The 27120-nt window shown below is 47.2% G+C and overlaps 1 protein-coding gene across 1 annotated transcript in view; it reads right to left on the minus strand.

Moving 5' to 3' along the window:
- Nucleotides 1-317: 317 nt before the first annotated feature.
- PCDH1 (protocadherin 1) overlaps nucleotides 318-27120 on the minus strand; it is a 58853-nt gene continuing 32050 nt past the window's right edge. Inside the window, exon 5 of the mRNA XM_026070664.1 lies at nucleotides 318-703. Coding sequence (XP_025926449.1) covers nucleotides 318-703 — 386 coding nt within the window. The remainder of the gene's footprint in view (nucleotides 704-27120) is intronic.

The following is a 27120-nucleotide window of genomic DNA, read 5'->3' on the forward strand; positions in this document are numbered from 1 at the left end:
CCCTCTGCACTAGGAGCCTGTTCAGCCCTCCCCGACGCAGCAGTTCAGAGACATGCACCCTCAAGTGCTTGGAAATTCCTTAGGTTTTGGATGTGTTAATCCTTCCCACCCACCCACCCCACCCCAGAAAACAATGGGTTAAAAAGGCGCTCCTTTCATCCCTGCCTTGCCCTGCCCTGCTGTCCTCAGAGCCCCTGGGGCATCTCGCCCACAACCTGGAGAACCAGCTGCAGGAGCAATAAAGCATTAAAGTTTAAAATGTTCCTCTGGACACTGGCCTCAGAAGCACGTCTGCTCCCTGCCCCTCAAGCCCAGCCTCACAGGTATATCTCCCTCTTGGTGGTTTGGGATGAGGGGGTAGTGGCTGGCTGGAAGTCCGAGGTCTGGGTGAGAGGAATTTCCTCCATGGGAGAGTCCTTGCAGGGCTCATGGCTACTATTGGAGAAGGCACTGTACGTGGGGAGCAGGCGGAGGTTGGCCATTTTGGTGCTGCGCTCTTCTGAGAGTCTGGGGCTGCCATTCCCGACTTGCTCTTGACTCCCTCTATCTTGGTAAGGCACAAAAGTGGAGAGTTTGAGGGCGTTCTTGGGCCTGCGATTGGGGGAGGACTGGCCAGGCATCCAGCAGGTGTCGGAGTGGCCGAACTCTGTGCATTCCCGGGTACAGGTCCCAGTCATGGCTACATCAGGCAGAGGTCGGAGATCTGTAGAGAAGCAAGCGAGAGCATCGTTACACATGCACAGGCCCCACAGCATTGGGATGTGAAGCTGGAGCAAGCCGGGGGCACTGTGATGTCCTGACTCCACAAGGTGGGGCACATGGTATTCTTGGAGATCATGCTTCTACAGGGCTTCCTGCCACAACTGCATGCCTGGGAAGGTGCACAATGAGCCCTCTTCAATGCCCAGGGACCTTGCCATGAGATGATCAGGCAGACTAGTCTCCCAGACTAGAGCAGGATCTCTGTTCTCCTGGGAGCTCACATCTATTGCCCATTGGGAAACAGTGAACTGTCATACAGAGGATGACGAGCAGAGCTGGGATGTCTCTATTGTACCAGCACCCTCCATCAGTGGAAGGAAGGGGTGCCTGGGACCCAGCCAGACCCATGACCATCCAGGGAATGAAGAAGAGGTGGGAAGGGAACACAAGAGTCCTGACAGCTCTGCTTCCTATCCAAGGTCACAGCTCCAGCTCTCTCTGGATAAGCACCCTCCCTGAAGTGGGTGAGCGTGGAAGAATTGACCAGGCACAGCATGGTATAGAGCTCACTGACCCCACCTCCTTCGGTGATGAGGTCTACACAGTGGGAACTTCACGGCCTGGATTTGCACAGCAGGAAACAGGCTGCCACAGGACTGGTCATTCCACAACCATGGGTGCCACCAGACCTTCCTAGGCTCTGGGAATCACCTTGTTTCAGGTGCATTTGGGCACCAGTGAAAGCTTTGCAGTGCAAAGGCAGGAGTCCTTAGGGAACTGCCGTTCCCTTCCCCAGACACAGTCAGACTCTTCACTGCCCTGAGGTACAGCCAGATATCCTGAGTGTCAGATACTCTGTGCCTGCGTACTGCCAGATTTCCCCAAGCACCTATATTTCTGTGTTCCAGAAAAAGCCAGGCATAAGTCCAGAAAACAGCCAGCCCTCTCCAATATCAGCTATAGCCTAGCTCATGCCTCCCCACTCATCCTTGGACAGTCCTGCCCTGCTCACCATCAGGCATCCCAGGCCACGTGCAAGCCTGTGGCCCAAGCATGAATTAACAGGAGCCATCCTTCCCCAAGCCCAGCCAGAAGTCCTTAGACATCAGCTAGTCTCCCATGCAGAGTCTGATGTGCCTGAACACAGTGGCAAAATCATTTCTACCCTCAGTGCAGTTGGACATATCTGAAAGCAATGAATCCCTGTCCCAGAAGTGCCCAAGTTTCTCTATGCACCAAACACCAACCCCCGAGAGAGCAAGATATCCCTGCGCATCAATAACTCCCTGCTTCTGACATAGCCAGGAAACTCTGACCACCACTTACTCCCCATTCTAGTCATGGCCTGGTATCTACCAGTACTGGCCTCTCTCTACATGGATATTATGAGGCCTTTCTGAGCCTCAGCCACATGTTCTTTACACAGAAAGTATCTGTCACAGCTCTCCAGAGGTCAAAACTAAGTATTGCCAAGCACAAGTGAGTGTCCTTCCAACAGGCATCGCAGACCCAAGAGAACCCCTTGCCCAGGCAGCAGGTGGGCTGCCATGTGTGCCACCTGCTCTCTTATGACCAGTGCAGGAACTTTCTTAGCCATATGACACATACCTACTGCTTTCATCTAGCCACTGCTTGGGCCACAACACAGCCCACTGTCACCACCTGGGACACATCACTGCCCACTGCCATCAGTACATGATGGCAGATCAAGCCTGCTGATGATGCTGGGATGAAGGGAGGGTTTCTCATGACTTCGGTCCACCCTGAGACTCTCAATTGCAAACCTCCCTTCTGGTTCAAAGCCACTGCAGGGCCAGGGACTACATGTACACTTATTGCTGAAACCAGAAGCAAAGCACAGAAACTACACTGAGTCAGGCCCCGGAATTCCTCCCAATAAGGGAGTCCTCTTCTTTCTGGGCCAGTCAGGCTGTCCTGGTTTCTGCTCTGTGGTGCTTCCTCCCAAGGAATGCATCCAGTGGATTGAGGTAGCCCTCAGCCAGCTGCGCGTTTAGATTCATCCTGTTTTCTCCCAACAGGCTTTCAGAAGTTCTCCTCTCAGCATGTAGGAGCACTCAGTTCAGTATCAGGATAATCCCTACACCTCTCCATGCAGGAGCTCACTCCACTACACTGCTGACTCTCCAAAGAGACCTGCAAACTAACAGAGGGACATACTCAGGGGCTCCAAGGATCTGATAGGTGTAGACCTATGGGGCTATCACAGGACCTACAGTAAACTTAAGCCTTTCACAGCAGCAGAGTCGGGATGTCTCACAACCATGCTTAACTGCTGGATCACTCACAAACTGTTTGAATTACCCTACTGAGGCCAGCCACTTTGTCTTCAGGTGCTGCAAAGGGGTCAGTCAGCTCAGGGCATGTCCCCACACTTGTCCCTTCCCACCAGATACACACTAGCACGCATAGTCCCATTCTTCTAAAACAAACAGATGAGGTGTCAGTCCCTCATTCCTGGGGAGAAGCAAACTGGAGACATTCACACTGTGCTGGGGGCCCTGCCCTTGTCAGCAGGTCCCTCCTGCCCCAGCTCACAGTTTTAGGACACAGGACTCTCCAGGTAACCGTGGCATAGCTTTCACACCAGGTAACCCCATGAGGATGCAAGAAAGGTCTCTGCAGGATACAGCTTCAAACAGTGCTAGGCACAGTGGACATGGATCAGAAGGGAGAGCTGRAAGGATGGGCCTGAAGAAAGGGGAAAAGTTAGCAATGAACCAGTGTGCTAGAACAAATCTTGTCGTAAAATAACCCGGTGACTGTATTCCAAATTCTCAGCTCCTCCGGGGGCTGAGGCACCCCAGTATCTTCACCCTGGTTACTGCAGAGGCTATGGCACCCACTCTGCTCCCCATGCTGGGAGCCTCCTCCCATGTCCCGTCCCCTGGCGCACACGTAAGCTGTGGTATCCTGGTGGAAGCCATAAGGACATACCTCAGTGCAGACCCCTTCACAGCCTGCTCCGCTCAGGGGATTCTAATGAGGAGCAGAAAAAGGATGACAGGGTCACATCATTGCACAACCCCCAGCCTCCACACCCGCCCTAGAATCCTGGCCCCTTCAGCCTCTGCCAACCCTCCCTTTACATTGCACTGAGACCCACAATGTTCCTCTGGTACCCCCTGCCTTCAGGAGTCCCCAGGTCTCTCTTGGCCCTGCTCCAGCCTTCTTGAGGCTACTTGGCCACCACTGCCAATCAAACAATAGTTTCTCTTGCATTATCTTGCCTCTCTGCAACCCACCAGCTCTCACACGACTCATGTAGTATCTGAGATCCCCATCCAGCAATCTTCCTAGTTCTCTGGTCCTCACCAGTTCCCGACACTGTCACATCAGCTCCTGACACCTATGTCTTCCCTACATTTTTCCTTCTCTTGCCTGACTTCTACTCTTTAATTATGATGAAGTCTCTGATATACTGGAACTTGAAGCAGAGCTTGAGGCTGCCTGGCTTGTGGAGCCCCAGGTCCCTGCATGCAGAGACATGGGCTCTGTGCATCACACAACAATGTGCCTACACACACACACACACACACACACACACACACACACAGCTCCACATGAATGTGTGCTGATCTGCCTACATGAGCACCCAGCACCACAGATGGGCACAGACAAATTAACTTATGCTCCTGGGACAGCCATGCTGACATCTAAGGTGCTGAAGCAGGAGCTCAAGCATTGCAGGTGCCAAGGTGCCCGCATGTGCCAGTGTGAGACCATAGCTTGACAGTGCAGGTCTTTGGGATCATTCTCAGGGCTGCTCACAGAACAGCTATTCTATTTCCTGAACACATGCAAAGTTTCCTCATGTCTTTCTCTTGGCCTCAGGTAGAAAGCAAGACACAAAACGAGATGCAGAACAGCTCAGTTTTCACCTCTACTCTGCRCAAGTCAAAGCAAAGTCTGGAATCCATGTCTTAGATGATCCCCCAGTTCCTTCTCTCATGACAACAGGATGCTCTGGTGATACTGGCTTGCTCAGTTTGAGGTTCTGTTGTTTTCTTCCACTTCTTTTGTTGGAGAAGTAGTATCTCTTTCTCCTCTCATCTCCTTTCCTTCAGGACAAATGGGAGGATTAATCAGCATTTTCACTTCCAGAAAGGCCTTGGCACTGCACACTCCCAGGCTGGGGAGTGGCTGAATTCCACTGTTTCTTGCTCTGATGGAAGGTGGTTTGCTGAGTGCGTGGAGGTTACTGGCAGGGCTAAAATAAAAGCTACCTCTCCAGTGAACAAAGTTATAGTGATTTTCTTGCCTCAGTAGCAGTTTAGAAATCACAGGATCAAGCAAGAACTCAATGTTCAGGGTCTTTTATTCTAGTTTTTCCTTTGTCTGTCTCTGGCACAAAAGTCTTTTTCCAGTGTTGTCCCTTCCCTTGCAGTGAGATGCTGGCATTGAACCTCTCCTGCTAAAGGAGCGTATTATGTGCTGTGAGGACAATCAGCTCAGCTTTAAAAGCCCAGGAATGGGACAGGGCATAACTTCTGAATAGCTGTGATTTAGAACAAACACAACCCTTCGGCCTAATTCTCAGCACATGCCAGTAGGCCAGAGAGTTGGATGTGTCACCACAGACAGCCCTAAATCGTTCTTTGGGGGTAAACACTTATGGAAATCTGGCCCACCAASTGCTGATTCTGGATCACAGGTGCCCCTGTGAAGTCTGGAACAGGCAAGGGCAACTGCAATATCATGAGGAGACAAAGCCCAAGCCATGTCTAGGAAATTAGGTACCTATTTTGCCTTATAAAGTGTACTCAGGAATTCATATCCTTCCTCGACCCCAGGGATCTCTTTTTGTTACTTTGAAATCTACGGTGGAGCAGAAATGATGCCTGGAGTCTGAGGAACATTTTCTTGGGAATCAGAAACAGATGTTGGACACAGATCAGAGGAGCAAAGCAATGAGACATGTCAGCCTATAACCATTCCTGAAAGAGTCTGGACTCCTGACATCCCTGAGCAATGGGCACACATAGAGCCCTGCTCCCTGGGCATGATGAAGCATCCAGCTTTCGAGGCTGTCTCACTGCATGACTGTCCCATCCCTCACTCTTGAGAGAGGGATGTGGCCAGTGCATCAGTCCTTAAGCCTGTCTTTCTCCAGAGAGCTGTGGCAAGATTGACAAAGTCCCCAAGTGATGAAGAGGATAGCAGTGACCTACCTCTCTAGCACCTCTTTCCTCCATGGTGTTCTGGTCATGCCAAGTAAATACGATGCCACTGCAGACACTGTTTTCCAGAGCTTTGCCCACTCTCTGTGCTCCTTTGGAGGGCCAGATCATTCTGTCATCAATATTCCCATGCCAGAATGCTCTAGTTCACAGCCAGGAGGGATGCATAGTTCTTCGGGCATTCACAGTCCCCATGGCTCACACTCCTCTGGATCCCCTCTTTCTATTTCTTTGCACTTCTTTGGCATCCTCTTGTTAGCTGCCTCGGGGCTGCTCAGCCTCAGCACATTACATAGGAATGAGTCTGGAGTAGTAAAAGTCACAACCCTTTGAACTTTTCAGATGAAAAGGGGGCACAGTTGGGGTTTTACACAGAGATACATTCAGAGATGCATTCTGGGTCCCTGTTTTGGCTGGAGGAGGGGAAGCTTTCTTGAGCTACGGCTCTATCAACGCTGGAGTGGCTGTTCTCCTGACAACCAGGGCACCTCTTCCCTTTGTGAAAGAGATTGTGCAGGACTGTCTCCTTTGGGAAGAGGAACATATTGGTGCTGCTGCTAATTATTTCAATCTCTATATCCCCATACAGGGTAAGAACACATCCTGCTGCAGTCACTTGCAAGGGCTGCTCTAATAGTATTATTGTTCTTAGTAGGAGATTTCAACAAGGCACTTAAGTACCTTTAGATGTGAGACAAAAGGAGGCAGTCTCATTCAGCAGGCACATCCATCTCCTGCTTTGGATGTGCAGAGGTTCACTCATGCACTGCAAGCCAGGTAACTTCAGGCACAGCTGAGAGCCAGCTTGAACCACTTTTTTGCCATGATGTCCAGTGTGCATAGTCTAGTTTGGTTTCCCTGGTCTTTCATTTGTTTCACACATTAGCACTGGATGTGGGATGCACAGCGCTGGATGAGCAGGGATGATGCAGCTCACTGGGCCAGCTCTTACAGGTGAGTGGATGTGGTGGAACAAGTCTGGGAGAGAAGGAACGAGGGAAGGTGGTGGGATGTGACACAGTAGGGAATGGCAGAGCATTTCAAGAGAAACCCAGAACAGAGCAAGAAGGTTGTACAGCATGCTAGGAGGGGGCAGTTCAGYGATAGGGAAAAACGCAGAGTATGATAGTGTAGGGAGAGCAGCAGAGGRGCAAAGCAGGATGCTATTCCTGAAGCGTTAGGTCAGAAAGACTTATCTTCCCTACCTGGTAGCACAAGAGAACACAGGCCACTAATTTCAACCACCTTCCCCTGTTCAGAGCCTGAAAGCATTTTACCTCTTCCAGAAAGTCATCTAGCCTTGGTCAGAAGATAGAAGAGTAGAGCATACCCCACTCTGCAAACTGAGGGTTGGGGTATAAGGTATTTTTTTCAAAATGTCTGTCTTTAGGCCAGGGCAGGATGTAGTGTTTCTAGTACAGGCAGCTTTATCCCCTCTGTTCCTTGGTTCGGACACTGGAAACACGGCTCCTCCTACACTGAGCACTCAGCGCTCTGCAGACATAAGGCGCCACTCCTGGGACATCCCTTATGTCAGTCATCCTCCATGATATCATATCGCCACAGCACTGTCCTCCTTGCCTGCCCCTACAACATCCATGTAATGAGACTTGCTCCTCCCTGGTGTTGCTCTTTCCAATGACTACTTTCCTGCAGTACAACTCCTACAGTAGGCACCATTCCCCTACTCCACCATAGCTTACCGGCACCATTCTTCTGTGCCATTGCTCCCTCCAGGTACCAGTCCCTGGAGTGCTATTACCTATGGGTACCATTCCCCCACAGCGCTGYTCCCTACAGGTACCATTCCCCTGCTGCACTATTGCTGGCAGGTACCTTTCTCCTATGCCACTGTTCTCTACAGGTACCACACCCCTACAGCGCTATCACCCACACGTACCATTCCCCTACAGTGCTGTTTCCTACAGGTACTCTCTCCCACAGCGCTGTTACCAAAGGTACCATTCTCCTGCAGCATTGTTCTCTCCAGGTACCATTCCCCCGCAGTGCTGTTGCCTACAGGTACTGCTCCCCTACAGTGCCACTTTCTCCAGGTACCGTGTTCTGTGGTGCTGTTCCCTCCAGGTATTGCCTCCCTACAGCTCTTTTCCCCCCAGGCACTGCTGCTCTAATGGTGCCATTTCCTCCAGGTACCATGTTTTACRGCTCTGTTCCCTCCAGATACCACTCCCCTGTGGTGCTGTTTCCTCCAGGCACCACTATTCTGTGGTCTATTCCCTCTTCATTGCTCCCTCCCAGTGCAGCTATTTGGATAGTGTGCCTCAAGATCCTGTTTTCTTATACCAGCAGTCCCATTGTTCTTTATTTCTTCACATCACAGCACTGCTGGGATGAGTCCCTAGCCCTATCCCATCCCTTGACTCCCTGCACTGTTCCCCAGCATCACACTTCTCTGTGCCTTTCCTCCACAGCAGCTTCTCATTCCCATGACTGGTTGAGTGGCCTGGAAGAATCCCCACACACTGGTAGCAAGAGRTGCTCAACAATCTGTCCTCTCAGGGCAGCAAGTCAGCCCTGCCTCAGCCCCATGCAGACAGGTTCAGTGTGGGCTTCCTTTGATGTACAGTAATTCAGTGGTTCTTTCCAAGCATGTCTTCCCTTTTAAAGRACTTTTGTGAAGGGGAGCTGTGCTGTAGGTAGCTATGGAGCTGTGACCTCTCTTGTAAGTCCAGACTCCAGATCCTCCTTCAAGGGTTATCTTGCTTCTTCTCACCTGATCCACACCTCCCATAACACTGGCATGGCCAGTGTTTTACTCTTAGCAGGGATGGCATACCCTCCTGACCCTACAGGGACAAGAGCAGTAAGCTTGCTTCTTCAGCTCCCCAGTCCATCTCCTTTCAGGTCCCTGATTTCCACACATTTTACACAGACATGACCAGAGCACTTTACTCCAGAACAGCAGAAGCATAACACCATTTCACTTTGCAGCCCTTGGGAAAGGTTGCTGGACTGATGCCCATTTCCACAGTGACGCTTCAGAGATCCATGAGCACAGAAATACTGAAAGCTGAAAACACAGCCAGAGAGCTCCCCACAATCCACGTCAGTCCCTATTTTTCCTAGACTGAGCTATCACTGTCCCTAAAACACCCAGGCAGACAGTTTGCAGGACCATTCCTAGCACTACAACACCCAGGCAGACAGCTTCGGGGACCAATTCTAGCACTACAACACCCAGACAGATGGCTTTCCAAACTTAACACCATCACTACAGCACACAGACAGATGGCTTCTGGTATCTGAGATCGACCCTACAATGCCCATAAAGGTGGTTACTGCAGTTCAACACCATACCTACAACCTTCAGGGCAGTAAAGTGCAACACCAGCTAATACAACAAATGCTGAGAAAGATCCTCAGAGCCAGCACTGATGTCAGCACACAGATGGATTTCTCCTAGGCACCAAAGTCAACAGATATAACACACATGTCCAGCTCCTACAGACCCCTATATCACTTAACATCTCTCTCCTAGCACTAAACAATAGTATCTAAACACCAGTACAAACAGTTTTCTCCAAAGTTAATGGCCTGTCAGCCTCCGGATGCACACAAGGATCAAACAATAGCCTCTGGAGTATACTGCAACAGCGTATACTAACTGCAGTACTGAAAGCAAATGACTTCTCAGATTCTGCCAAGGGTATCACAGCAGAATTCGAATGTAATTAATGCAGACAGATGCACCCACCAGCCTCAATTTTGCCAGCACAGGTAGAGTAACACTAAACTCCTTTGTCACGGGCTTCAGCACACCTTGGCACCGAGGACCTGAGCCTGGAGTTCCCAGAGGACATGTTCTTCTCTTACTCATGGTAGCTAAAGCTTGAGGGACCACCTTTTCTCTGCTGTTGTTAAGCATGCAAACTGCAGGTGGCTGTGCTACAATCGCTCATTCGCTGAGAAGGGTAGACATCCCACAGCAACATTACCACAGCAACAGGAGGTGGTTCGTACCATGCGCCAGTGACAAGAGCACCCAGATAAAAGGCCCCAGAGCCTGACTGTGCTTACTGCAGGGCCCAGACAGGCAGCTCAAACAGTTCAGTCAAAGACTGTTTCACCCACAGGACTCCCAAAAGCACCATGAGCCACCCAACTTCACTGCAATCCTCACAGTACCCAGGCAAACAAATTCCATCCTCTGTAACAAATTTTGTGCTCTGTGTTGCCTAGATGATCTCCTACCCAGACAAAGTGGGGCTCCAGCTTTCACTGGACTATAAAAAACAGAGCTATTACATTAAATCACAGAATAATTTACTTTAAAAAACTACCTTAATAGGATTACAAGGTTCAAAGGTTAGGAAATGCCAAAATTAGGATCGTCCATGCAGTCTTAATTCACTTCACGAAAGTCTGCTTTATGATGCAGACCAGAATTACATTCTCACAGACAATGTTTTTCCCTAGGGTCCTTTGTGCCTTCAGGGGAGAGGACAGAATCATCTGGGGATGTATTAGGCTCTTCTGATGGAAGACACTGTTGCCAGTGAGACTCCTACCACCTGTGCTGCAGAAGCTGAAGAACATACAATGAATGGGGCAAGAGACTCCAGGAAATGACATCTCTGAAGTGTAAGGATGAGGGCTGTGGGGATTCCCTTTACTATTGAGCAAAACAGCAGTTTACTTCACCTCCTTTTGGAAGTGAAGAAAGTGAAATATCTGGACAGGTTTTGCCGAAACTTTTCAAAATATTTGGTAAGTGACAGATGTCCAGCATGGAAAATTGTTTCCCTACAGTTAAAGTCTGCCAAAACTTCAAGCAACTGAAAACAGAATCAGGTAACTGACATTACTGGGCCATCCTCTTCAGCCACGTTATATAAAATACAGTATCAAGTCTACCTCTAGAATTAATCCAGGTTCCTGTAATAGCCAAACAGACCTGTTCTCTGGCCAGCCAAGAACTTTCTGTGACACCTACAAACAACAACAGACATTCAACAACCTGCCGTAGCTGACCCTGCTTGAGCAAGGGGGTTGTACCAGATGATCTCCAGAGATCCTTTCCAACCTCAACTATTCTGTGATTCTGTGAACAAACAACCACCAGACAGGACGGAATCATGCAATAACCAAACCCTACCATACAATAACTAAGCCATCTTCCCTGTGTCATTGCTTGCTCCTGCGATATCCAATCCAGCAGCTGGCCAGATGGCTAAAAACTCCAGTAATACTTTCTGGGGTGAACAGAGGTCTTGAACAAGTTTCCAGATGAATGACCCATGACACTCCAGGCAGTAAAGCAGTTGCAGTTCTTCCCTCCTGTGCTGTGTGGAGAAGGCAGATCTGAACAGAGGGGATTTCTGGCTTTTGAGTGCTCAGTCCTCTCCTGCAATGGCTAATGATGGTTGTGTAAATATGCAGAGGAACACCAACTGCTATCCCCATGGGGTGTCAGCTCATGCATGCCTGCTACCCAAATAACTACACAATTGCATCTTGCATATTCCCACCCTATAGCTGCCAGGCACAGGATGTGTTAAAGCAGCAAATGCTTCTTACAGAAGGAACCTGAGCAGCTAATCCTTGAGCTTTACCTTGTGCGTGAGCACGTGAAAGGCAGAGATCTAATCCTTGCTGACCCAGCCCCTCTGGTCAGGTATCCTGCCACTTGTCACAGGGCTCAGGGGGAGTAAATGGAGGGGTCTCCTCAAGTCCACATCCCACACATGCCCCCAGGCAAATTCCAGTGCCCTATCCCTCAGGCTGGACTCCGCACCCTCCATCTGCTGCAGCTCACTGCTCCGCCAGCCTTCCTCCAAGAGTTAATCTTCCTCGCTAGAGCTTCTCAAAGCTAATTAGAAAGAGCCTGGGCAAGTGTGGTGGCAGACACCGTTGCACTTATCTCCCCACTTCCGGGGCTCTGCTCTGCCCTTATCATTTAATTAAAGCTGCAGTTGTGCTTCCTGGCATCAGCAAATCAGGGAGGGCACTGGAGCTTGAGGCAGCCTCTGCCAGTTTGCCAGGGAAGGGGGAGAAAGGAGAACATGCCCCAGGAAGAACAGTAAAAGGGAGGAGGAGATAAAGAAAGAATCCCTTTGTGCTTGCACTCCAGGGCTCAGAACAGCAGGGAGGGACAGAGCCCTAGCCCCAGTGCCAGTCTGACAGTGCAATGCCGTGGTGCTGTGAGCGGGAGGATGTAGGCCCCTCTCAGACACCTCTGACCAGACCTCCACAACCTCAATCTGGGAGTGAGAGAAGGAAGCACCCTCCAGCCCAGGCAGCCTGGGAGGCACTACAGCTTAGTCCCATCTTCAAGCAGAAATTGGGCCTCAGACCCCTCTTTGAGCCTGAAGGACCTCTTCCAGCAAGACACATGCAGATACATTCTGATGCCCACCACCAGCAAGGGAAGAGCTGATGGATGCCACATGCCCCAGAGGCAGAGCAAGCCATTCTCAATACTCCCACAAGGCTGAGCAAGCCAAGAAATGACCCACACCATGCAATAACCTAATGAACATCCTGCCAGTGAAAACTGAGAAGGCTGAGGAACAAATCAGACTTCAGCTGAGGCAGGCAGGGTACCCTGAGCCCAACAGAAAATAGGGTACCTCCAGAGCACTGGGGAAGGGGTTTGCACCAGGAGGGATGTCCATCAAGCAACAGCAACTGCAGCAGTCTCCTGCATCAGGTCTCCAAAGGAGTGCACGGCTGTGCAGCCCTTACAAATATTGCTGTTTGAAGGCTTCAAGAATGTGTGGGCACAGCTACACAGGGATCTGTGCTGGCATATATTCAAAGAGAAACTCAGCCATTTGGGGGCAAACAATCCCCGAAGAATACCGAGAGCTTCTGTGCCAAATTCCACACCTCTGTTCCAAAGTGTGGATAAGCTAATGTGTCTTAAAAGGAAATTCTTATAACCAGTTTGTTAGCATGGCTGAGGCAGCGTGTCTTGTACTCAAAAAAACAGCTGGAACACCTTTGCTAAAACTTAAGAAAAAAAGAAAAAGAAATCAACCTGAGGGAAACCCAGCATGGAAAATTTAAGCTTTAGTGTTGGAAATCTGCTGAAATGATAAGCAATTGAAAATAAGTCTTTATAATACAAAATGTCAAGCAGCCTGAGGCTGCACAGTCTATATAATGATCCTCATTGCAAGTTCCAAAAGCTGCTCTGAAGGCACAGCCTGGTTGGGAGATGTGCGTGTGTGCTTGGCACACTCTGAGCTGAAGRAAGAGAATAATTTTATCAGTCTTATATCAACACTATATGGTCCTGTCCCACCTTTGTTCACTTTCTTGTTCCTGGATCCTTCTAATGTCAGTATGATTATATGACCAAGAATTAAGCCATTAGAACTAAAAAGAAATTAGTTTTCAGCCAGATCAGTTTTCTGATCTCACCTACAGGCTTGTGTTGGACTGGAGTGAGCGGGTAGCCACATGCTCAGTCTATGGGTGGATAGTAAGGTGCGTCAGTTCATGTGCACAGGGACTTAAGAATACCCATTTCCTTCCATGAACACTGTCTGTGTTTGCTCCTTGGTGGCTGCCATTCATTGTATGCTTGTATTAAAGCTCTTGTGTCAAGGAGAAAAGAACTGGCCTACGCGTGTCTGCCTTTGAACAAAACCATTGTTAAGCTCCGTCAACAATTTAATAATCTTTCACTCACAGGACAATGAATCAGGGGAAATTATTCTTGCAGGGGGCTGGTAGCCACACAGCAAAGCACTGTTCAAGACCTTTGAAATCACATAGGTGTTTAACTGACAAAAAGAAATCACAACTTTATGAAAAGGGCTTGCCTCAGCAAGTGGAACTGGAAACATAGCAAGCCAAGACCACTTACAGAGAAGCAATGCAGGGGAGAAGGAAGAGCCCCTGGAAGAGAATCAAGCCAAGCCTCCAAAGAAACTTGGAGAGGAAATGACAGGACAGATTTTTATATATGCTTTGTTTTCTTTCCACTGATATATGTAATTCTTGGGTTGTTTAAGGGTAAAGTGAACATAGTCACTTCTTATTTAACTTGTTTACAATCTGCTCTGCCTTTAAAAAATGTGTTAATTGCCTAAACCATAATACATACAGTGAGGAGGCAGAGAGGCAAGAGTCCAGATCTTTGCCAAAACTTCAACAGTGTGCAATGAATATGTGATGGGCACCAAATTCAGGGCTGATGCTCTTGGACTGCCCTGAGGAGGAAAGGTCTGACTTATTGAGGAGTATGCACACATAGACCCAGGATCACAAATACCACACTCAGCCACAGAGAACCAAATGCATATGAAAACCAACATATGAGGCTACTATGCCAGTCTTGTGAGCATTAAACCAAGGATATTGTCATGAAACTAAGATTCTGCACATGACTTAAGTTGGCTGATGGAGATTCTCACAAATGGCTAAAGCAGAGAAAAAGAAAGAGGGTGTGGAAAGAGGAAAAGAGCAGGTAGGGTATATTTACCCATCCACAAAGACACCTCCCTGAAAAAGCACCCAAAGAAATTTGGAGGAATGATCTGACACCCAAATGAAGGTATCTGACACCTGATTGCTCAGCTACCTCTCAAAGATCAAGATCAGCCAACACAGGAGAGCCTGAACCTCTGAACTACCCAATCCATTTCTGCTACAGTGAAGAGCCACACAGTAAACTCAGCTGAAAATGTGCAATATTCACTCTTCAAACACCCACAGGCCCTGAAATCGAAAATCCACAGTGGAAGCTAAATGCAGAGACATTTTGTGGCTGGCACATGGAAGCTAAATGCAGAGACATTTTGTGGCTGGCACATGGCAGGAATAGCATATGCACTGGTCAAATCCTTCTGTGGTGCAGCCAAAATACATGCCAAGAAATCAGCCCAGGTGGTTAACATTTCTGAATTAAACCACTTGCCATCTTGCTGGCATGATTTCCCACTGAGGCACTGGAAGGCTTTACAACGTTGATGGCCACAACTAAGGAGAGCTCATCTCTTCACGCAAAAATTGAAGGTATCAGTGCTGATGTAGTTTGCTAAAGGTGGAACTCTGTACAAACATTGAGGAATTTCACTGTGTCTCTGAAAATGGAGAGGTTTATGAAGGGGAAAAAGAACAGCCTAGTTATACTTTTTTGGGGAAGACCAGGAAACAAGCCCAGATCCTGAGGAGCACCATTGCTCTGCCCTATTTTTCTTATTAGGATGGCAGAAAAGGACTCTCCTGCCATTAGGGGCGGGGAAGGAGGGGGGTAATCTCTTCAGATAGGAGATATCAACCTCCAGCTACCCCTGGCCGTTGCAGTTTACCGAGTGCTGGAGGTTAGACGTGATAAAGCTTGCACCACTCAAGGGAGTCCTGCCAGAGGCAGTCCTAAAGGCGCAGAATGAATAACACATGCTTTAAAGAACGCTAGGATTAATCTTCCTACCTAACATTCTCACAGGACAACAGGGATACATCTTCAGTTTACATTTGAGGAAGATTGGCAACAGGAATTCGCCAGCTTTGTGACCTGCAAAGCACAGCACAAGGGAACAGCAGGAAGATCAGGAGAAGATCTTGATTTCATGGTCCACCAGAAATGTATGAAAACTTCCAGAATCAGTCCAAGAGCATAATTTTTACGACTCTTTTTCAAAAAGGAGAAAAGAGTGACAGCAGGTCTGCTCCTTAATCATCATCCATAGCAATAGAAAATATGTGTGTAGCTCTGAGCGAAGCAGCAACATACCTGTTTGAAAGAGCAGTGTAGAACTGGACAGACAGAAAGTGCAAAAAAGATCTGTGATTTGAGAGGATTATAATCAGCAGCTGACCCTCAGAAAGAAGTCATTAATCATCATTAAGGAGGTTTATGTTCCAAGGGACCAAGAGGCTGAACAACCCAAGTCCTTAGTCTTATGAAGTGGGTGAGCAAAGAAAGAAAACAGGGCTTGGAGTAAGAAGAATGAAATGTGTGTGGGCAGCAGGGCTGACCCTGACAAGGGCAGTGGAGAACTGCCTGAACATCATAAGGGCTCAGGATCTGTCTGGCAAGGGAAACTGATAGGGTGAACAATACGGTCGTAGCGGTGTTGTTTTCAGGAAAAGCAAGATATTTGCTTTCTCTCAGTGATTTATCTGCATCTCTGTGGGTGCCCCTTCCTGTGTGGCTAATAAGCAGCAAGATGCTAGACGTGGAATACACAATTTCTTTTGCTTTTTTTCATTTTCTTTCTAGATATAATAAGCCTTGCTTTTGTCAAGATCCCTGTTGTCTGRGTAATTTCATATAGAGATCCTCAAGGAACAGAGCTCTCCATACCCCTCAAAGTTTAATATCTTGGTTTTAGTTGGCAAATTTTCAAGCAATAACTTATACAGCTGAAGAAAAAAAGAAGATTACTTATGTCTAATTGGCATCATACTAATTACCAGCAAAACATACCAGTCAAATATTGTACCTACTCCCTCTCTGTCATTTTACATTCCCTACTCCATCTTCTCTTTCATCGGCAGCCATAAAACAACGCAACATGCTGTTCTGACGCATCCCTTACAAATATCATATCCTAACTCTTTCTTGTCTCTCACTGTCTCCATGCTTCTTCAGTTCCAAGCAAGGTGATTTTAAAACGAACACAGACAAATAACTGACTGAGAACTGCTGTTTTTGTGAACTTGTGCCCATGCTACTCCAGCATCCCATTTTTCTCTTCCTGTTCCCTTTCTCAGTCTCTCCCATTTCTTATATGGAGGGTTTATGATCATCCACATAAGAATGCTTTATCATTTTTAYCTGTATAACTATATGAACACAGACAAACTGAAACAGAGGCACACTTCCTTTCACAGATAGGCTGTCTGAATGGCTTTATTCCGGACTCACAGCATTTTGTCATTTTACCATAAATGATTTAAAAAGTGAAACACGTTCTACCTGAAAATGAGACTCTTACCCTGGAATAAGGACCTTGAGCATAAAACCAAGCAGCTCCAAAGCTCGGCCTGAGCACTGTCCCCATCATCTGGATTGTCTTGTCATTAGCCTTGTTTTGCCCAATGCCAAACAGCTCTCTGCCAAAGAAAGCTCAGGCACAGTTTGGGGGTGAGYCCAGTGGAGGAACACTTCCCAATATACAGGATGGATAAGGCCACCCTGACTAAGAGATCTAGCCAAACAGACATGAGCTGTACTGTGCTAGATGACCTCAAAGTCTGAGAACAGGCTCTGGCCCATTGTGCTTAGCGGTATGACAGTGGAAAGAGCATCCTCATAGGACTGAGTATCCGTCAGACTCTGAGCACTCACATTCTTGCATTAGTGAGGTTCAGCCAGAGCTGTGGGCTCTTGCCCTCTCCTCTCCCATGATGAGCTTGGCTGAAGGCCATTGCAGAGATTAACTGGGAATCCCTGTATCCAGTGGAAAGGCACAGGACCTTCTCCATCCTCCTATGGTTTCCAGCAACAGGGAACAGAGACAACTTGTCACTGCAGGCCTCTGAGACCTTTCTAGATGTGCTTACTGGGGAAAAGGGAGCACACTAGGTACAAAGCACACAGGGGATCTGAGCACCTGCAGGTGCTGTCTACATTCATGGGTGTCCATGGAGAAGTGTGGCCATGGGACATGATCACTGCCCTCCCTTGAGTTACACAACAGCAGAATACCATGCTCAGGAAAAGAGAGGTCTGAAGAGGGAGGAAACTGAGCCAACATTCACACAATATGTGTGAGTGTAACATAATCCTTCTTTCTTTTTCAAGAGCTTCCCCCATTTCTGCTCATTCTCCTGTTCATGTTGGATAGAGGGCTGAAGTGTCGGAAAGGGAGCCCAGGTCCAAGCACACAGCCAAGGGAAGAAGGAGCTGATCACTATATAGCTTCTCTGCATAGCTGTTATGCCCACACTGGCCCTTAACAGACTGCATCGTTGCATCAGCTCACATGAAATGAGCCCTAGTTCCTGCAGGGGAACCTCAGCTCTTCAAAAGGAAAGGCAAATGCAAGGGCTGATATGGTTAGATAACCTCTGAGTCAAAGCAACCTATCCTTGGTATCTCTCGCCAGATGCCATGACTAATGTTAGATTTATGGAGTGTCCTCTCTGCAAGTAAAACAAAGAGCTGGCATTACATCCACTTAATGGAGGTGACTTCAAATCAGGATAGATGAGAGCTTGTAGGAAGGAGACAGGAAGAGAGATTCATTGATAGTGAGAGTACAAAGGATGAAATCCTGGGGAAGTGCAAAGAATTGAGACTGACATTTGACCTGCCTCAATAGCCAAGCTCCCATTGATTTTACCAGGGACAAGAGTCAATCCCTTATCCTCTATCTCATGACTACAGGATGGATTTTCCGTCTGATAGAGATACAGCTGACTGATCCTTCAAACTCTGGCACATGTTATAAAGAGTTCTTTTTATGAGAAAGAAAATCCAGAGTGAAGTTCTCAAGAAGCTCAAATGGGAGACTTCATAAGCTCCTCTAGCATTAAGTTGAAATTCCAACTAATGCAGGTCCATTTACATGAGAAGAGGTACAAGCAATTAGGAGGATTTATAGAGACATTTAGGTGCCTACAGAGGCAGATGGGGGAAATAACTGAGTTATATCATAAAGGAGCTGGAAATGGTATGTCAAAACTCTTCAAAAGGAACTTTCTAAGAATGTAGCTCTTTGAATACAACAAATAGTCTGGGACTGCTGAAGGATCTTAGTTATCTATTGTTTTTACATTTGGTTGGTTATTCCAGTTTAGCCATATTCTAAATATGAATGCCCACTTTGTCTGGCTGCTCAGTGCTCCTCTGCATAGCCCCTGCTTTCTGCAAGTTCAGCTTTTTGTGGAGCCACATAGTAAGCAGGATAGAAAAATTGCTCTGACTGAAGAGTAATCTGGCAAAAAATGATGCAGAAAAACTTCAGCCTGATCAGCTTCCTGATCCAGTTTACCATGCAGCCAGACAAACAGCTGTGTTGGCACAACAGTGCACATGGCACAGGGACAGGGATGAGCAAACTAAGGCAGAGAGGAGGAAGCTGCCTATTTTGCCACTCTTGCTGACAAAACATATGGGGTGTGGGCTGTGGTGAACAGGTTCATCAGAAATGCTCATAACTCAGCTGTTGGCTCTCCCGTGGATGTCACATGGACCATCTGCAATTGCTCCTGATCACCTCTTCAAAGGCAGAATACCTGGGTCCCAAGACCTTTTCAAATACACACCTTAAAATGCTATAGAAAGCACAAAATAGTAGACTGAGGGAGCTTCATCCTACACCTCATGCTGAGTGAATATTCTCTACAGAGAGCAGCATGGTACAAATGAAGAAGTTGCCCACCCTCTTGTTCTTTTGTGAATGTAATTCTGAAAGCTTCTTCCTATAACACAATTCAGAGAACTTGGATTGAATGCAAAAATAGTTTGAGTATGACATAAACTATTCTTTGGCAAACAGATTTCACACCAAAGAAAGGGTTCTTAGATTTGGTCCAGATAAGGACAGGTGTGGATGACCCATTTTCTTAGACATACACAACCATTACCAGGTAATAGCAAACAGCATAGTGCTGTGCGGACTGAGTGGTAGTAACCAATACCAGCCACCTTGTTGCCACACTGTGAATGTGAAAAGCTCCCTGTTTAATGCCACTAGTGCTACAGCAGTGCATTCTCTGTCAGGTGAGAGCTATGACCCAGCCCCAGGCCTGCTGAAATGAAAAGGTTGCAGAAAGTGTTTGTGCCCTGAGCTGGAGGAAGTACATGTCATTCCTTGGTCTCTGTGGTCTGGGAGACTAGGAAATCCTCCTTTCCATCGTACGGTAGAAGTCTTCTTCCCTGTATAACTGCACAAGCTCATTTAAAGCTCTTAGATAAAAAAAAACTATATACACCCATCTGTTTGCAGTAGGGTCCTATAAGAAGAGTCTCAGAGTTTAAAGAGAAGCTGACCAAGCCAAGTGAACATCTGCATTGATGATCCAGATGACAGGATCAAATGCACCCTCAGCAAGTTCACAGATGACACAAAACTGGGAGGAGTGACTGATACACCAGATGGTTGCACTGCTATTCAGAGGGACCTCAATAGGCTGGAGAAAGGGATGAACAGAAATGCCATCTCTGATGGCAGTGATGAACTTTGTGAAGCTCAACAAGACAAGTGCAAAGTCCTGTCTCTGGAGAGGAATAACCCCTTGCATCAGTATTGGCTCCCACAAGGAGCTTTGCAGAGAAGGACCTAGGGGTCCTGGTGGACAGCAAGTTGAACATGAGCCAGCAATGTGCCCTCGTGACAAAGAAGGCCAACAGCATCCTGGGCTGCATTTGGAAGAGCATTGCCAGAAGATCAAGAARGGRGATCCTTCCCCTCTACTCAGCACTGGTGAGGCAACATCTGGAATGCTGTGTCCAGTTCTGTGCTCTCCAGGACAAGAAAGACATGGACATACTGGAGAGAGTCCAACAAAGAGCCACAAAGATGATGAAGCGACTGGAGCATCTGTCATAGGAGAAGAAGCTGAGAGAGCTGTGAGTGGTCAGCCTGGAGAAGAGAAGGCTCAGGAGGGATCTTATTCAATGTGTATAAATACCTGATGGGAGAGTGTAAAGAAGACAGGTGCAGACTCTTCTCAGTGGTGCCCAGTGATAGGGTGAGAGGCAACGGCCACAAACTGAAACACAGGAAATTCCACTTGGGTGCAGGAAAACACTGTTTTCCTGTGAGGGTGGCTGAGCACTGGTACAGGTTGCCCAGAGAGATTGTGGAGTCTCCATCCTTGACTGGCCATGCTCCTGGGCAATGTGCTGTAGCTGACCCTGCTTGAGCTGGGGGGTTGAACCAGATGATCTCCAGCAGCCTTCCAGCTCCAGCTATTCTCTGATTCCATGATTCTATGAGCAAGAAAGAGTGGTTCCAAAAAGTAGGATGAGTTTTGCGCTATCTCTCAACATATTCTCCAAGCCTGGGGACTCTGCAGTATTGCCCAGCAAACGACCAAATTTCAAGTGGAGTAGCCTCCCCAAGACATGCAGTCACAAGAGTGTGCTGGGAGTGTTTTGGTTTTTGTTTTTTTTTTTTAATGTAGGGCTTCCAAATGGAAGAAAGAATAGAGATTAAGAAAGATGACAGAAGGATTTTCTCAATTCCATGGGTTCAGAGTAGGAAGAATATGAAGGACATAAAAGAAGGGAGATGGACATTCACTATTTTCCATCTTCTTGCCACAGGCAACAAAAGGAAATGGAAGGTATCATAGCCCAAAACAGAGCTGCAGGAATAGCAGAAATCTCAGAAATCCAATCTGGAATGCAGGAGGCACACAAACAGCCACAGGGACTGATATATTCTACAAGAGAAGGCACCTTCCTACTGAAACAGGAAGTATTTTGTCTCTCAGGCATYGACTGAGGATTGTTCTGCCTAGATTTTTCATAAACTGTAACCACAGTTCAGGGACAGAAAGGGTAAAAAAAAAAAAAAACTCATCAGAATTCAGCAAGAAAATTTGGTTACTTCAGACAATTTTTCTAGACATGTCCAGGATCTGCCAAGGGTTTTTGAAGAACTTGAGGACAGTCTCTTATGTGCATTACCACATAATCCTGTGAGGCAAGAAAGAGAATGTCAAATAAATTATTAAAGTTTTTTTGGACAACCTCTGAAGGAAGTGGCATCCTCTACAGAAGGTCTTGAAAGGATTAAAGGCATTGTCTGCAGCTGGTATCAATGTATTTGTTACCGAACCAGCACAAGAAAAAACATCTGTATCCTGTTCACCCTGAGATCCTCAACACAATTAACAAAGATGACCTGGTCAACGTGACATGCCATGACTGCTCTGACCTGAATGGCTCTTCTGTAAGAGAGGGTTTACCCAGACACAGCTTCTGGAAAATATGGAATGGAAGAAATAGGGTGAGAACAAGTCTGAAATTACAGCTCAGACAGAAACGGCACGTGAAACCAAAATGCCGTAACCCATGACTGTTTGTGATCGGTCAGACATGCCTCTCGTGACAAGAATCTTTTCCCACATTGCTCTGCAGTAGCTATTAATAAAATCAGAAGTTATCTTTGGGGATGAACGAACATTACTTGAAAAACAGTTAGAGGGTCACAATTTCTTAAAAAGAAATGCAGATGCCTATAGAACTGAAGATCACTGAGAAACCTAGACATTACTTGAAGTAGATGAGATGCTGAAGATGGTCACAGAGATTATAATTATGAGTATCATAAATATTGAGTAGGACTTGGAAACTGCTGGTAATAACAAAGCATCTAAAATAAGTGGTTTCAGCTCTGATCAATACTGAGTATTAAAGAGGAAAGGGATGCAGACCAATAAGAAAAAAAAAAATATATATATATATATATCCACAATATCTCAGCTACAGAAGAGTCCAAGCACCAGTCAGACACAAGCCAAGTGTTCCTCAGGTGGTTGGAAATGTGACTTTCCAGTTTCTTTTGAGTCAGCAGAGAGGAGACTGGTATACAGTACCAGCCAGAGACCTTGTTTCTTTATTCCATGCTAACCAGCATTTGACATTTTCTACACCATATCTTCAGTTTCTTCAGACAAGGTGTGAGATCATTCAGTAAGAGAAGAGGTCTATGTACCAGACATCCAATCTCAGCTTACTGGCATTTGACTGGGAACAACAAAGGAGTACTGACTAGCATCCCACATCCAAGAAGGGAGCCCAGTCAAAGGCAATCTTCAGAGCTCTCCAACAAAGTGATAGGGGGGCTCAGGGTATGTTTGAAAAAATCATCTGATTGAACATGTGCCTGTAACACTTTCTCCAAGACAAAAGGGACATTTAAAGATAATGCAAAAAGAATAATAATTTTTAAGATCTAGAAGCTTCATTCTGGCAGACCTGTGTTTAAGAAGGCTGAAAGTAGTATTTATTTTGTCCAATTCACCGACTGGAAGAAAATGAACGACCACAGTAGCAAGAACTTAAAAAGAAGCTCATGACCAGACTGAAACTAAGCAGAAGACAGKACGTAGTGGCTGCCCAGTGCAGAAACTCCATCTCATGACCATGGGATGTGAGAAGGGGCTGTTGGCTGTGGAGACCTCTTCTGAGTCACCTGCCTTCACTGTGATGTTGTAGGTTGCATGCACGGCCCAGGGTCGCTATGAGCCAGAAGAAGCTCAGTTTGCACGTGATGCACATGCATGCCTGTCATGGGATTCTGAAGACAAATACTAAGAGCCACCTTATTTCTGTGCCTGGTGATGCTATTGATGCTACTGAGTACTGCTGAAAAGCTGTGGGCTATCAGCCGGACACATCCACACTCCTAAAAGGATGCTGACAAATTGCGCATCATGCAAAGAAAAACTATAAGAGGGAATGGAAGATGTGAACTATAATCAGAAGAGTAGCAAAGGGGAGCAGGAGGAAAAATCTCCCCAAACTTCCTTTGTAAAGGTTGCTAAAAAGCCTCAGACACATCCAAGACCTGCCAGATGTTGCTGCTGCCCAGGAATAAAGCTGTAGGTCTGTGGTGGCATCATGAGCAGATGGCAATGGCTGGGAGGAGCCCAAAGAGGTGTGGGAGGAAAGGAAAGGAGAGTCCTAGCTGCCAAAATGTCTTGCCTTGGTTCTGCTCACAGTAAAAGACTTGACTCAGTCTTCGAGTTTATCAAAGAGAACTTTAAATAACTTGCTTGCTTGTGATCTACAAGTACACATAAACTGAAGTATCTTCTAATATCAGATGGTAAGATTCAGTGGAAGGAAATGGGAATGCAGACTTATAAAATTGGGAGCAGAGAGGATCTGCCACTGGAATAGCTCACCAAGTGTCTTATATATTTTGCTGACATTTGAAATCTGTTGTCAAAATTGTATCTTTTTAAAGGAGTAGTCCTGTTCAGGCATGGTGAGATGCAGAAACCATTTGGTGCAATCCTGTGGCCTGTGTCATGAAGGGGTTAGACRAGGTTCTCCTTCTGGCTTTACAGTGCATCAATACACTTGAAATTCTTGAAACAAAGAAAAGGAAAAGTCTGGACTGAAAGGGTTGTATTAAGTCCAGCAGTCAAACCCAGGAAATGGTATCTCAATTCACTTGCTCAAGCTGTGCTGAGGTGCGCAGAGGAGGTAGGAGACCATGAGAAAAGGCTGGTCTTGTCAGAAAAGCCTATGGCTATGAACCAAGTGAGAGAGTTTTACATCTAGCTTTGCCACAAACTCCCAAAGCCATGCTGCTCGCGCCTCTTACGTCAGCAGCCGCCCAGAGGCAGCTGACGCAGTCTCGGCTTTATGTTTCAGGAGCAGCTGGAGACCTGCCTTTCAGCACAGAAGCACTGGGTTCCTACAACTGCTCTTGCCTTTAGAAGGAATCAGACTGAGGAACTGCCAGCCTAACCAGGTGGGTCACCCAAAGCAGCAAAAAACATCTCAGAAATGCAGATTATAATTTTCTATTTCATTTCCTACCTATGGTGGAAATTCCTCCCTGGAAGGGGAGCTGTGAGGCTAAACTCATTAACAAGGGAGGGTGTAAAGAGGATGGGGCCAGACTCTTCTCAGCGATGCCCAGCAACAGGACGAGAGGCAACGGGCACAAACTGAAACACAGGAAGGTCTATCTGAACGTGAGGAAAATCTTCTTTACTGTGAGGATGACTGAGCACTGGAACAGGTTGCCCAGAGAGGTTGTGGAGTCTCCTTCCTTGGAGATATTCAAACGGCATCTGGACAGGGTCCTGGGCAACATGCTCTAGGTGACTCTGCTTGAGCAGGGTGGTTGGGCTAGATGATCTCCAGAGGTTCCTTCCAACCCCAACCATTCTGTGATTCTGTGATTCTGTGAAGTACAGATGCTATTGCACTAAATGCATTGCAAAAGCTCAGGAGATCATTGTTAATTACATATTCAGTGCAGGGTTGTAATGGTGTGCATTAAATATGGCATGGGGTCCCACTTCAGGTAATGGGGATGAAACAGATTAAATGTTTACCTCTGTCCTGTGGACTAAGGAATGCAATTCAGGAATACTTCAACCAATATGTCATCATCTCAGGTACCTCTGTACCACACAGGAACAGAGTGAAGACAGCCTTAATGTAACATTTCCTAAAATACATGTATTTGAATTTTACCAAATTCTCACTGTAATCAATGGAAAGAGACTGGCTACTTTCACAACCCAAACTCTGCACGCTTTATGATAGAGCTCTGGTTCTGGTACAGTGGAAGCACATGTCTTTAGCAAAAGCAACTGGTAGCCAAGTGCAAGACTAAACTCAGTTCCTAGCTCAGTGTCCCCCACAGAAGTGAAAAACAGCATGGCAAAATGTTGGGGAGGAAACAGTGGGCAGCTAGGTAAGATACCAAAGATGACAAATGTCTGTGATGGCTGAGGAGATGGCATATCAGTGCCAAGATACTGGAGAGGTCTTCATCAATAACATCTTAATTCCTCCTAAAAGGACTTGGCTCAGCCCCTGCAATCCAGCGTTTTACTGCAGTGTGCACAGTAAAAGGTGTCCAGAAAAGGAGGACGCTGATATGTCTGTTAATCAAGTGAAGAATCATCTACAAAGAAAAGGCATGGATTTGTCTTCCAGTTGAAAAGCTATAAATAGCCTTGCATACTCTCTTATCAGATTGGTTCGACTGCAGGGATAATCTCCTGGAGAAAGCAATGGAAGCCCTGTTATGTTGGATATTTATAACTAGATGAAAGCCTAGAAATACACAGTTGTGTCAGTCTTGCTCTCGTGCCGGGAGATAGGGTATGTGGAATCCAATTAGTCTCTTCAGTTTAATGTAAGGTCAAGAGTGGCTTAGTTTTCCCAGATTCACAAAAACAAAATCTGACTTCTTTGAGGGGCTGATGCTGCTTGACCAGCCATAGAAGCTGAAGTAAGGGCACAGTAAGATAGTCCCCCAAAGTGTCGTGATGGTCCCACATCACTAGAGACGTGCTGCTTCTCTGGGTAAGCAAGACACGTTCTGCACCGGTAATGGCAAAGAGGTCAGCTGTGCCACAACTAGAGTAGGCAGAGCATGGGAAACACAACTCTGATGAACTGATCTAACACAAGCAGTACCTTTTAATCTCCAAATCTCCTGGCCTGGTCCCAGTGTCCCCTGATAGTCTGCTTAATGGATCATAACCGTGACCCTAGCCCCTGAAGTTCACTGAACTATCTTTGCCAGATTATCTACAGAGCATCAGAACCTGCTAGAGTTAATACCAGTGGATTCCCCAGAGCTTTGGCCTGCCATGGCCTCTACTCTGAATTGGGTTTATATAGGTCAGGACAGCTGCTAGAGGCATGAGAGCCTGACTTCCCAACAGTGGCCACCTAAAGGGAGCAAGACAGGCCAGGGGATGGCGAGCAGAATAAGGGAAGAATATCTCCTGGGAACTGGTGCGCATATCTGTATTGCACATGGACTTGTTTGTGGACGGCTATGTGATGAATTTTGTCCTGGGCTGTGAACATATACAAGGGTCTCCTGTGCAGAGGGAGGGAACTGTCTAACTTATAGAGCAGGCTGGGTTTTGTGACGCAGGAAGCAGTACTTGGGTACCCTGGCCCTGTGAGAGCCACTGCTGAGGGCAGTGTCCCTGACCTTGCCAGGGTCTGTTCATCCCCATGCCATCCCCTAGGGAAAACAATGAACATCCCAGGAAGGAGAACATCCCAAGGAGGAGTGGCATGGCAGGTCCTACAAAACTCCAAACCGATGCTCCCTCTAACGGCTAGCCAAGAGCCCCACACCCCAAATATGGCATGGGGCCATGAACTCAACAGAATTAACTGCCATAACAGGGGAAGTCCTGGACAATGGAGTCCCACAGTCAGTGGCAGCCCAGCCCAACAGTGAGTTGCCTGCTTGAAGCACAGGGACTAAAGGCAGCCCTCTCTGGCCTCCATCTCCCACTGCAGATCCCCCAGATCCTCTGCTCTCTCTCCTCTTTCACCTTTCAGCCCTGCTGGTCCCTCATCTTCTCTGTATTGTCTGATGTCCTCCTCTCTTCTAGTCCTATTGTCACCAGTGCCCCTGCTATATCCTTCAACATGCCCTTCAAGCCTCTCTTGCACCTGGCTGGTGCTTGAAGGCCCCAGTACAGATGCTGAGAAAGTCCAGAACCATAGCCCTGCTCCAGGAACCCCACGGAGCCTCTCCACACTGCTTTTCCCAGCTGACAGGCTGGTACTTTAGTGAAGAAAGTGGTCTGTATGACACTCCCAAACAGGAGGGTGCCTCATATT

Source organism: Apteryx rowi, unplaced genomic scaffold (assembly GCF_003343035.1).
Source record: "Apteryx rowi isolate R43461 unplaced genomic scaffold, aptRow1 scaffold_316, whole genome shotgun sequence".
In the NCBI taxonomy this organism is placed as follows: Eukaryota; Metazoa; Chordata; class Aves; order Apterygiformes; family Apterygidae; genus Apteryx; species Apteryx rowi.